Consider the following 12,579-nt stretch of genomic DNA (forward strand, 5'->3'; position numbering starts at 1 on the left):
GTGAGAAAAAGAGTTGGGAATCGGGAGACAGGAAACCAGTAGAGGCAGCTTTGACCAGTTCTACAATAATAAAAGGGGAGGTAACGATAGATACGATTTTAATGACCTGTACTTAAATCATGTTTTATAATTGTTTGTGTGCTAGAGATTATGCAACTGCAGATGGAAATGAGCTATTAGCTCAAATCTGGCATAATTAATCTCTTCTCTTTTGTTAGAAAAATCTCACTGGTCACCGGCTTGAGCTTCAATCTCAGGATCCATGTGTTTGTGATCCTCTCCAGAATGGAAGTAGTCATCACATACAGAGCATCAACTAGTTCCTGAGCAGTGTCCTTCACTTGCTGATATACAAAAGAGGGAGTTACACAGTCACAAGATGGAGGAATACCGGTTATTGTAGGTAATCATACATCCTGTCATGTACCAAATACTGAGTTTTTTCAAAAAAATGTGGCTTTTTTTCTGAAAATCTGAAAATTCTTATTTTTTCTCAAATTCTGACTTTTTCTTAATATCTCAAAATTCAGATTTCTTTCCTCAAAATTATGACTTGTTTCTCAAAATTCTGAGCCTTCCCAAAAGCTCAAAATCCTGACTTTTTCTCAAAATTAGTCCAAATTATGACTTTTTCTCACAAATTATGACTTTTTCTCAAATTTCTGACTTTTTTCTCAACATCCTGACTTTTTTCCCCAAAAGCTCAAAATCCTGACTTTTTCTCAAAATTAGTCAAAATTCTGACTTTTTCTCACAAATTATGACTTTTTCTAAAATTTCTGACTATTTTCTCAACATTCTGACTTTTTTCTCAAAATTCTGACTTTTTTCTCAAAATTCTGACTTTTTCTAAATACTTAAAAATAATAATAATCCCTCTTCCCCGGCTTGAGCTTCAATCTCAGGATCCATGTATTTATGATCCTCTCCATAATGGAAGTAGTCATCACATACAGAGCATCAACTAGTTCCTGAACAGTGTCCTTCACATGCTGATATCCAAGAGAGGGAGTTACACAGTCACAAGATGGAGGAATATAAAGCAGTATTCAATGTTTAGTTCAGATTAGCTCCACGTCAGAAATGATCATGCTTGTCATATGTCTATCTCCATAGAGGCTGAATCATCATGTTCATCACATAGCTATCATATGCCTCAAACAGTCCTGATGCTCTTCTAGGTAATCATACATCCTGTCATGTACACAGCTACAGTTGGGATACCTTTGTTATCACGTGTACTCTGATATTGGAAGAGGACATTCACTATTTTCCCAACATCTTTTCTGAGATTAATGTATTTGTATGCATGGTCCTTGTTGAAATAAACACATAATAATAATAGTTGAATCCACTCACCCTCTCGTAGAACTCCCCCTTGATGAGGCTGGCTGCGATGCGGCTGACCGTGTCGTTGTTGCTGTTGATCTCCGGGCGGCTGATGGCCAGACGGGCGGCTTTAGCAGGGAGTCCGGCCTTCAGGTAGAGGTTGATGGCTCCCTGGAAGTCTGCCTCGCTCTCCTTCACCTCCCCCGCCTTCTCGTCCTGACCCGTCTCCGTTAACCACTGATAGTAGTTTCCACGCAGGCTGTCCAGCTCCGGGTGGCCCTGACAGTCATTCAGGGTCGAGAGTCAGGTTATTTCTTTTGTTCGATAAGGTTTTTTATATATATATATATTATATATATTTTTGTATTCGGGATTGTGGGAAACGGTATTTGGATCTCTCTCTTGACTTTTGACTTTGACTAAATGTAGTGCAAATGAAAAAGTGAAAATGTACTGACAAACTTCATTTCTCTATGTCTTTGTCAAGCAGAAATGTTAACTGTGATGTGGTTGTTTTAACAATATGACTGTATAATACATATGTTTGGAGTTGGAATCTTAATTGGAAATAATGAATTTGAAGGTGCTTGCTTAGGTACAGTAATGATCAGATATAATATGCTATGTTCCATAATCATATACTAGGTCTGGGCGATATGGAGTATAAATAATATCTTGATATTTTTAGGCTGTATCGCAACATGAATCTTTGATATTAAAACCACAGGATGTGCAAAAATATGTTTAATGCAACATTTGGTTTATATTATTTTTGCATTAAGTATTGTGATACTGCATGACCTATAAGTATCTTTCGTTTGGTACAGATTACTTTTCATATATCTTTTAAGACAAACCAGATTATTCCCTCTAATATCGTGACTCATATCTCAATTGCAATATCAGTTAATCACAATTAGTAATGTTTTTTCTGATCATGCAGCCCTACTGGAAACTCAGTGTGCATGCATTTGGCCCTAAGGCTTTTTTAGGGATGAAGTGAGCACTGAGAAGAATGTGTTAAGAACTTAACAAACATGTAAGGTCACCCAGAAGACACTGTCCAAATGACTGCATCACAGAAAGCTCACAGTATGCAACAACAGACCAGCCTGGGGTAAAATGCTACGTTTTATTTGTATTAGTATACATTGAGTGTGTTTGTTGCTACCTTGGCTTCAGCAACAGCGATGCAGTCGTCCCACATGTGGAGTTCCTGGTACATCTCTATGGCTTCATCAATGGAGTTCTGCAGAAACAGTAAGAGGTGATAAGATTTGATTCAGTGCTGCACAAATAGTTCATTACAATCTCGGCTCCTGAAGGAAGGAGAGCGTGTACAGGTGTGATGTTAATACAATGCGATGGTTCGTAATCTATATTCAGGTGTGTGCACGGGATTCATTGCTACACTATAATAATTGAACAAAAAACAAGCATCTGGACTATTGATATGCGGTTGGAAAAAACACTACTTGTTTGAGAGGAGTTGTGGGAATTTTTGGTTTGTTGTAAAATCAATCAATACTAATACTTACGTTCTTAAAATAATAGACATATTGTAAGAACGTGTGTCACCAACCTGCTCCATGTAGTGCATCTCAGCCAGTTTGAAGTTCTTATCCAGCATGGCGACGTGCGCTCGGACCTGAAAAAACTCTGTTCCATCTCCACCCTGTTACACAGTCACACACACAGTCACACAGTCACACAGTCACACACACACACACACACACACACACACACACACCACACACACACCACACACACAACACACACACACACACACACACACACACACACACACACACACACACACACACACACACACACACACACACACACACACACACACACACAGTCACACACAGTCACACACAGTCACACACACACACACACACACACACACACACACACTAAGGTGTAATTCCTTCTGATAATTGGTTGTTTGAGTTTCTCTCTTACACCATAAGAAGCATCAATCCTAAAATGATTGTATATATTTATATATATCAGATATTGCTGTGTTAAAAATATCCAAACAGCCATTGAATACCAATTTTAAATGACAGTGGTGAATTGTAACTAAGCACATTCACTCTAGTACTGCATTGTGAATACGTTGTGGGTACTTTAAGTATTTTCTAATGCAAACACTCTTTTATTTTTAACTGTAGTTAGATTTTGAATACTATTCCATTACTTGCAGGAATGTGTCCACTCGATTATTGCTATTTTTACACGCGTATAGCAACAAATTGGAGGAATAGTTCCACCAAAGCTGATATTTAGCTGTCTTACTATGTAAATACCACAGTCAAAATGATGTGTTTGTTTTATACGTAGCTAGTCAGTGTGGAGATATCTGTGTTTATATGAAACCCACCATTTCATGTGAAACTTTGTCGGCAATCTGGTTAGTTTGGTGGAGGAAACGCACAGTTGAGACGTCCCCCAACGCAGCAAAACACCTAGGGAACATGAGCAAAAACAAAAAGAGAACAAGTGTGAGAGAGAAACGGTGAGTAAAGAGAAAGGAGGTACCAGGAGGTCAGAGCTGTAGAAAACTGCTTAATGCACAGAAACAAATGAGAGCTTTTGTTTCATTAGCCTTTAGAACCGCTGCAGTCTGAGGGCTGATGAAGGAAAGGGCTGGTCTTAGCATCCGGACACTTTATTACCAACTCTCTCTGAACACTTGCATCAGATTAATGAACAAGTCATGAAAGAAAAAAAGGCTGACTCTCCCTCATTAACATTAACCAGCGCACACAAAACCGTTTCATCCCACAATTTCATGATTTATGCAAATCAAGCCGAGGCCTAACGATTCAAACAGCATATGCATTATTAATGACGGAGAATTCAAATTTGAAAAGTTTCCCGAAACAGAGAGAAATAAAGATGGAGGGGGGGGGGGGGGGGAGAAAGAGAGAGAAAATGCTTATGATTAAAAAAAATGTCTTTGATGATTAATGAAGTTAGAGAGGGAGGTCAGGCAGGGACACAGTGCGTGTGTGTGTGTGTGTGTGTGTGTGTGTGTGTGTGTGTGTGTTTCCATTCCAGGTAACCAAGGTGCCCTTGTTGTCTCCTTTCTCTTCGGTCACAAAGATAAGTCCTACTTACAATGAAGACTGATAAAGAATGTAATTAACTCAGAGACACGGACATTAGCTTGCAAGGTTGTGTGTGTGTGTGTGTGTGTGTGTGTGTGTGTGTGTGTGTGTGTGTGTGTGTGTGTGTGTGTGTGTGTGTGTTTGTGTGTGTGTGTGTCTGTGTGTGTGTGTGTGAGTGTTTCTGTGTGTGCTTGAGTGTGTGTGTGTTTGTGTGTCTGTGTGTATGTGTGTGTGCGTGCGTGCGTGCGTGCGTGTGTGTGTGTGTGTTTAGAGTGCTGACCTTTCTGCGATGTGCAGCTGCTGACCCTCCAGAGCCAGCTTGCTGAGCGTCTTCCACATGGCTTCAGTCTCTGGCGACATCTCCAGAGTCTCCAGGAATGCTGTGGCTCTGTCAAAATACACACACACACACACACACACACACACACACACACACACACACACACACACACACACACACACACACACACACACACACACACACACACACACACACACACACACACACACACACACACACACACACACACACACACACACACACAACACACACACACACACACACACACCACACACACACACACCACACACACACACACCACACACACACACACACACACACACACACACACACACACACACACACACACACACACACCACACACACACACACACACACACACACACACACACACACACACACACACACACACACACACACACACACACACACACACACACACACACACAAAAAGCTGTTAAAAAGATTCAGGCCATAAAACCAAAAACTGAAGAACAAACAATTTTACTTTTCATTTTGCCGATGCAGTGTGATGACAAATATAAAAATACAGTTGCTAAAAGAATGCAGTTGTTAGTCGTGTTGTTAGGGACAGCGTGAAGTGTCTTTTCAATTCTCAATCTTGCAAAGCACCTTTTTTATTTACCTTGCACTCTGGAAGGTCGTATTCTAAACTTAAAAAACGTTACTTTCTTATAAAAAGAGCTATATATAATTACAAATTTGAGATAAATGTTCTTAGAACCATCGCGTTGAAGTCGGAGACAAAACTTCCCCTGCAGGGTCTCTCCAGCAAATGTGATTACATTTAAAACCTTTTTAATACATGTTATCCCCTCCTACGGCTCTGTGATATAATTAGTTTGACTTACAATGCCTAATTCGTTTTACGTTGTAAGATACACTCTTGTGACTATCCCTCTTTAAGGTGTAACATCCCCCGACAGCTCGAAATGTAATATAAAACAGAAAAAACATTTTATTACTAACATTGCTGCCTCCAGAAAGCTGAATTCAATGCCTTTAAACACTTGTAAGGATCGGCTCTCTGACTTATGGTCAATCTTTTAACAGAAACACAAGTATAAGACACAGAAATCCTGCTTTATAGGAGGCTGGTCTTACTTGATATGAGTTCAGAGCTGAAGAGATCAGCTGCTGCTCCTCCAAAACTAAGAGAGGTCATTTTCAAAGATCTGAAAGCATCACTTTGAGGTGTTCACATCACGACACTCTGAATGAGACTTTGCCTCCCAGCTGGCCCTGAGAAAACCCTCGACAAGATCTGCAGGAAGCTGCGGGATAAAAGGACATCTGGCCTGTTCTGATTACCCTGCTGTCACTGAGACTCTGACCCAGCAGAGCAGCGAGGCGCCGGATACATGCTCAACTCCACGCTGTATGCACGTCTAGATTCTGCCAAGAAAGTCTAAACGTACCTGTCGTAATCCCCGTCATCGATGGCCGTTCCAAACTCGATGAGGCCTTCGTCCAGCGTGTACGTCACCGTGCTCACGCCCTCCGTCACGATCACATCCGTCTTCCCATCCACTCTCTCCAGATCCACGATGTCTCCCTAAAAACAGAAGTGAAGCCAATTTACAATACAATACAAAGGGGCTTTATTGGCATTACCACATTTTAAACATAGTATTGCCAAAGCATTCAGCACTAAACATACATTTAAATTCAAATGTAAACCTGAGTTGGTAATGTTGTTTGTTACCATGTACATTTACTCAAGTTAAAATGTACTATTTCCATCTAATTTGACCCTATACTTCTAGAATTCAGACTTTTTAATCTGTTACATTTACTTGAGAACTACAGACACATTTTCACATTTAAAATAGATAATTAGCTTATAGAATATGATCTTTAAAAATGTTAAAGATTGAACTGATCAACAGAATATAAAATACTTAAAATCAGCTTGATCTAGACCACCTATAACTAAATACTACTTATACATTCATGTGTCAGTAATAATAATGACAAACTTTTTTTGAAATAACACTCACAGATCTCTATGGATCTGTAGGACCTTAATTTTTTTGTATAAATATATTGAATGTGAGCTTTACAATCTGGTGGGGTGAAATTTGAAAGAAATGAGAAATTACCAGGCAAATAATATTCAAATGAAGAGATGAAAAGGTCAACAAGAGCCCTATTTTATTGTGAAATCAGATACCTGATAACCCTGTCAGTTGTGTAAAAAACTAACCTGAAAGGAGGACAAACGAAGCGCTCTGACACATCCTCAGAGTGCAGTCTAATTTGTAATGGAATATGTTAATAAGTATAGTTAATCAAGTGATGCATCATAGTACAAATTTGAAGTACTATCTACATTTCATGCTCCGTTAAATACAATTCACAGAAACATAATGTATTTTTCACTCTAAATGTATTTGACAGCCACAGTGACTGAGTGCTTTATAAATATAGATTCTACACACACAAGCTATGATCAGCCGATATGATATTTGATCAGCACTGTTGAAGATTAAAACTACTCGAAAGAAAAGCTCCACCTCAAGCAACTAAACAGAAAAATGCTACTTATACATGAATGCATGAGTAATACAAATTAAATGACATAATATATAGTGATCAAATACTGTAGCTACTTTCCTGCATTGCGTACCATTTTGAATGACTTACTTGTACTGGACTATTTCTTAAAGTTCGGTACTAGTCAGAATACTTTTTTCAACACACATATGTTGTCATTTCAAATGTATTAGCTATCTCCAAAAGCAAGGAAGTCACTGCTAAAATGTAAATGTAGAAAGGGAATGATGGACCACAGTAATCATGTGTCCATTAGACCCAGAGTCGGACCTTGATGGGGAACATGGTGATGCTCTCGGGGCTGTCGATGCTGTACCAGACGCACAGGTTCCCTCGGTTCTGAGCCACCACCACATCACTGCCGGGAACCCACTGCACGTACGAGCAGAAACTCAGCAGCGTGGTCTTCACACTCGTCTCTATGTCGTACAGGTGGAGCTGAGGAGGAAGGAGGAGGCAAGTAAGTCAACATGTGGTAGCTTGTTTTTTAAAATCTGTATGATAATATCTAGAGTAAACGATACCAGGTTTTCCTCGGGTTTACCAAGTTCAATTTTAGACGTTTTAAGCCCATTTTTAGGCCACACAGAATGAACATTTGATACCTCTTTTACAATCAGAACGGCCACAGTTTTAAAGTATGATGGAAAGTCAGTGGGGTGGATATGGCCTAGAATAATTCAATCTGCCAAGGCATTTATGTGTTCTGTAAGGAACATATACTGGCCCTTGTTTCATGAAACTAGGTGTAAAGCTGTAGCAAGGGCCAGCAAAGAACCCAGTCATTTTGGCGATGTTCTACCAATTTTTTTCAGTTACCGAAACAGCCAATGGGAAGACTCGAGTCAGCGCTCTCCAAATGCTCGTCTAGTTACTCAATATATCACATTGTTTTAGTACTTTACAGCAGTATGAGACAATACTTTCCCGTTAATCTGTTAAATAAAATGCATAAATGTAACTCCTGCAGCACAATGAACATTCAAGTTCCACTTTTAGTTATTATCTCTGTCAGCTAGCAATCACATACAAAAACATAGCTGCCAGTTTCATGTTGATTCAACAGAAATGATCAATCTTCACCTCTTAGACTGGAGCCACACGAGAACGGTAACGCAAACGAACCGAATTCGATATCAAAAAAGTCTTCCGTCCACACGCAATAGGCACCAGAAACGTGTCCGTTCACACCATGGATGTATAATAAGAACTGGATACAGCGTGGGAGGCGGGGCCTCGTTCATTCCTATGAGAGTTGCTCATTGGCGCATGAAGACAAAATGGCCCAACTTTTGAGAGAGCGAAACGTCACGAAAGTATTCATATAATCATATAATCCGTTCTTATTGTGCATCCATGGTTAAAGGTACAACTCATGTAGTACTGAACACGTCGCATGAACGTGCAGGGCGGCGCGGTCCCCTGGGTTAGATCCGCGTTCATAATGCTGAGGAAAATAACTCTCAGAATAACGTTATTAGCACATTTTACAACTTGAGGACCGAATGTTTTTAATAAGGGCTATACAAACGTTCATACTGGGTAGTTTATCTAGTTTAAAAAAAAATATCCAACGATTTACAGACGTCTCTTTCCCAATGTAAGTCAATGGGAAAAAGTGTTTCCGGGCCCAGCGACTGATACGGAAGTGTAGTACCGCCGTTTGGCCACAACGAATATTTTCCTCAGAGTCCGGCGCACTTCCTGGGGGCTTGGTTCACACGAGACCACTCGAAAGCGCTGGAGATGCTGTAGTACATATCAGAGGTGGGACCAAGTCATTGTTTTGCAAGTCCAAGTCAAGTCTCAAGTCTTTGCACTCAAGTCCAAGTCAAGTCTCAAGTCAGGATGGGAAAGTTCAAGTCAATTCCAAGTCCTAAACTTTGACAAAACGAGTCTTAAACAAGTCATTATGTGCTTTTCAACAAATGTAATGACATCGATCAACAGAATAATACTTAATAATCAAACTGCTCTTTATTAGTCACATTAATCATTTAATAATCCATTTCCTCTCTGCTGGTAAAGTAACGTGTTTTTCTTCTATTTTAAGAGGGATCAGTAAGGTAAGGCTACCGTGACGGTTTGATTCAGAAGGAGTTTAATGTATAAGATCCCTGATGTTGAGGTAACCAGAATGTTTATTTCCACTGTACAACATGTTATAAGGGACCCACAACCTATCTTTATGCAAGGGATAATGTGCAGCGAGGCATCTCTATGGGGAAAAGAACACCTGAATCTAGATCCCTCTGCAGGTGGTACTATATTTTGATGCTAATACTTTTGTACTTTTACTTGTAACATTTTGAATGCAGGATATTTTATTGTAACCGAGTATTCCTACACTCTGGTACTGTTACTCAAGTACAAGATCTGAACTTCTCCCACCTCTGGCAATAAATCCTGAGTGGTTACCAAATAAAAACCCTGCTCTGAAGGTTATTTTCATTTGACAAATCCTGCACTCAGCTTTGCTTTCTCCAATATCATTGAAATGCAGCCAGAAGCTGCTTCTTTTTTCGGTTTTCGCAAATTTCTTGACTTCTTCCGACGCGCTTGCATTTAAATCCGGCTCCCCGTCTCCCCGTGGCTCTGTGTAGCTGGCCTGTACCACTACACCTGCTGTCTTTGGAGCGTCTGCCCCCCACCCTTCTTTCACATAATGGTATGATCCTAGTGTGTCCTCGCATATGATTGGCCGCATGGTGGCTCAGCAAAATAAAGTCCCGCCCCTGCCTGCATGGATTCTCAGCAAGAGTTGCAGCGGCTGAAGATTCTGCTCTCCCCGACGCGAGTCTGCTCTCCTAACGGCAGCTCGCGATCGGCGTGTTGGAGACCCCTGAATTAAATCATCAAGTCACCTCAAGTCAGAGGGCTCAAGTCCAAGTCAAGTCCCGAGTCATTGGTGTTCAAGTCCAAGTCGAGTCGCAAGTGTTTTGTGATTTTGTCAAGTCGAGTCCAAAGTCATCAAATTGGTAACTCGAGTCTGACTCGAGTCCAAGTCATGTGACTCGAGTCCACACCTCTGGTACATATGCCGGGTCTGTAAGTGGCGCTGTACTTCTGCCACAAAATACACCAAAAGCAGCGAAGAAGACTTCCCGCGCATGGTTGCCCCCCTGTAAGAAAAGCTAATTTGCTTTTATCCATTTGAATATTAGAGAGCCTTTAGAGTTCACTGACAGATAATATATATAATGTAAGAGCCAGTATTCCACTGTGTTTCTGGATGGGCAGATTTTGTAGTAAAAAGTACATTGTCCTTTCTTTCCAACCCCCTCTCTTGTAAAGTTAAAGTTCACATAGAATAGTATAAGTAAAAAAAGTTGATTAACTCCCAGCAGCTCCCTGTGAATCCTCACGCTGCAATCTATTCCACTATCCTCCTGATGAGCCGAGATTATGTAGATTCTATAAAATACAGCGGCTCCCACAGCACTCAGTGTGTGTGTGTGTGTGTGTGTGTGTGTGTGTGTGTGTGTGTGTGTGTGTGTGTGTGTGTGTGTGTGTGTGTGGTGTGTGTGTGTGTGTGTGTGTGTGTGTGTGTATAGAGAGACCGCCCGCTGCTGTAATCAGCTTCTTTAATATCTTCCCCCCCACCATTTTTAATAAGGCCTCGTCTATAGTTTCACCCTGGAGCTCTGCGGGTCGTTTTAATGCAGTGAGGATCGGCCGCCTGTTGATAAGCTCCATAGGAAGTGAGTTTGAATTACAGAAACATTTCTTATACAACATGACTTCTTTGTTGCTGGTGGGAATATGTGCTTTAAATGTGAATATCCAAAAATGAGTAACAGTATAAATGCTTTTCAGGTCGTTAAAGACCGTTTCTCCCTTTCCTGTAGTGTGTTCAGGGTTCTTACACCTTTTCCAAAGTCAAATTCAAGCACTTTTCAAGCATTTTCAAGGTGCATTTTCAAGCTTTTCAAGCATCTTACAGCTGTTGTAAATTACATATGTATATACACATACTTATACTCAAATGATTATTTCCCTACCTCACATTAAATCAGATGTTCTTTATGCTATAAACAACCAAATGTGTGTTTCATAATAGCATTCTACATGAGGATGAAAAATTCAAAATGTTAGAAAATAAAACTAAGTTTAACATTTCAAAATGTGTGACCCATCTGTACGTAGACTGGGCATCCCATATAACCTGGCTGAGCCAATATAAAACAATCAGCCAAATAACTTTTCAATATATTATTGATTACTATTTTTGAGGTACTTTTAGGTTGGCAGTAAACACAAGTCAGAGGTAAATGGTGTACTTTGACTCCACTACATGTATTTAATACCTTTAGTTACTTTACAGATGTGGATGAATGATGTGAAATATAATCAAGTGTTAAATCAGACTTTAGTTCCACCTGGAGTAAGTTCACAAGCTACTCTGTAGTATACAAAGTCATTCAAACTAGCTGCAACTTTACCAGCTTTGATAACACTTTCATGATCAATCATTATAAAACATATCATATACAATTATTAGGGATGCTCCGATCGCCAATTTTGGGGCCGATCGCCGGAATCAGTATCGGCCGATACCGATATCGCTCTCTTTTCCTCTCTCCCCCTCTCTCTCTCTCCTGACAGCCTGTCAGTATCTCCTGCAGCTCACTGATCCAGTAATGAGTGACCCGACAGTGAAGAATAAACATATTTATAACTAGTTTAGCTTGTTCCAGAGGTAGATAAAATAGCTAAGTGTGTTAGGTCTAACTCTTAATGTGTGTTCTGCTTCGCTCACCGGTCCGTCACAGCGGGTGGAGCTGCAGGATTTCTGCTTCACACACACGTTGCATACCGCTATTTTATTGTCATTTTCGGACACTTAAAATACTGCCAGACTAGTGAAGCCATTTTGGCGAGCTTGTTTTGCCGCACAGAGAAAAGTGTCATGTATTTTACATGCAACGATAGCCTAATCTAAAATGCTCTACGGCGTACCTTTCGTGTGGTGTGTGGCGTCAGCGCAGACTCTCGCATCGTTATTGTTGCACACTTTGCAGGAGGCTACTCTTGGGCTTCGCTTGACCCTCGTCTTAGCCATGGCTTGTATTTGTCTTCTGCTAGCCAACGCTCGTTGAAACGGCAACCTCCTGGCATACTGTCATCTATCACTCTCATCAGAATGCCCAGGTCACACACGTAACAAAAACACTTGCCGGTCACGCGCATTGCGCGGGAAGGCCGGAGCGGAGCTGTTTTATGTAAAAGCGAAGCAATTAAGCGCGCTCCGACTTC

At 40.6% G+C, this 12,579-nt stretch overlaps 1 protein-coding gene across 1 annotated transcript in view; it reads right to left on the bottom strand.

The window, feature by feature from the left end:
* The window catches only part of ift172 (intraflagellar transport 172), a 63,652-nt gene that overhangs the window by 34,775 nt on the left and 16,298 nt on the right, over positions 1–12,579 (bottom strand). The window contains exons 16-22 of the mRNA XM_034121239.1: positions 7,594–7,761; positions 6,186–6,322; positions 4,726–4,833; positions 3,716–3,800; positions 2,912–3,004; positions 2,501–2,578; positions 1,360–1,608 (exon numbers count right to left, since the gene is read on the bottom strand). Coding sequence (XP_033977130.1) covers positions 1,360–1,608; positions 2,501–2,578; positions 2,912–3,004; positions 3,716–3,800; positions 4,726–4,833; positions 6,186–6,322; positions 7,594–7,761 — 918 coding nt within the window. The remainder of the gene's footprint in view (positions 1–1,359; positions 1,609–2,500; positions 2,579–2,911; positions 3,005–3,715; positions 3,801–4,725; positions 4,834–6,185; positions 6,323–7,593; positions 7,762–12,579) is intronic.

Source organism: Trematomus bernacchii, unplaced genomic scaffold (assembly GCF_902827165.1).
Source record: "Trematomus bernacchii unplaced genomic scaffold, fTreBer1.1, whole genome shotgun sequence".
NCBI lineage: Eukaryota > Metazoa > Chordata > Actinopteri > Perciformes > Nototheniidae > Trematomus > Trematomus bernacchii.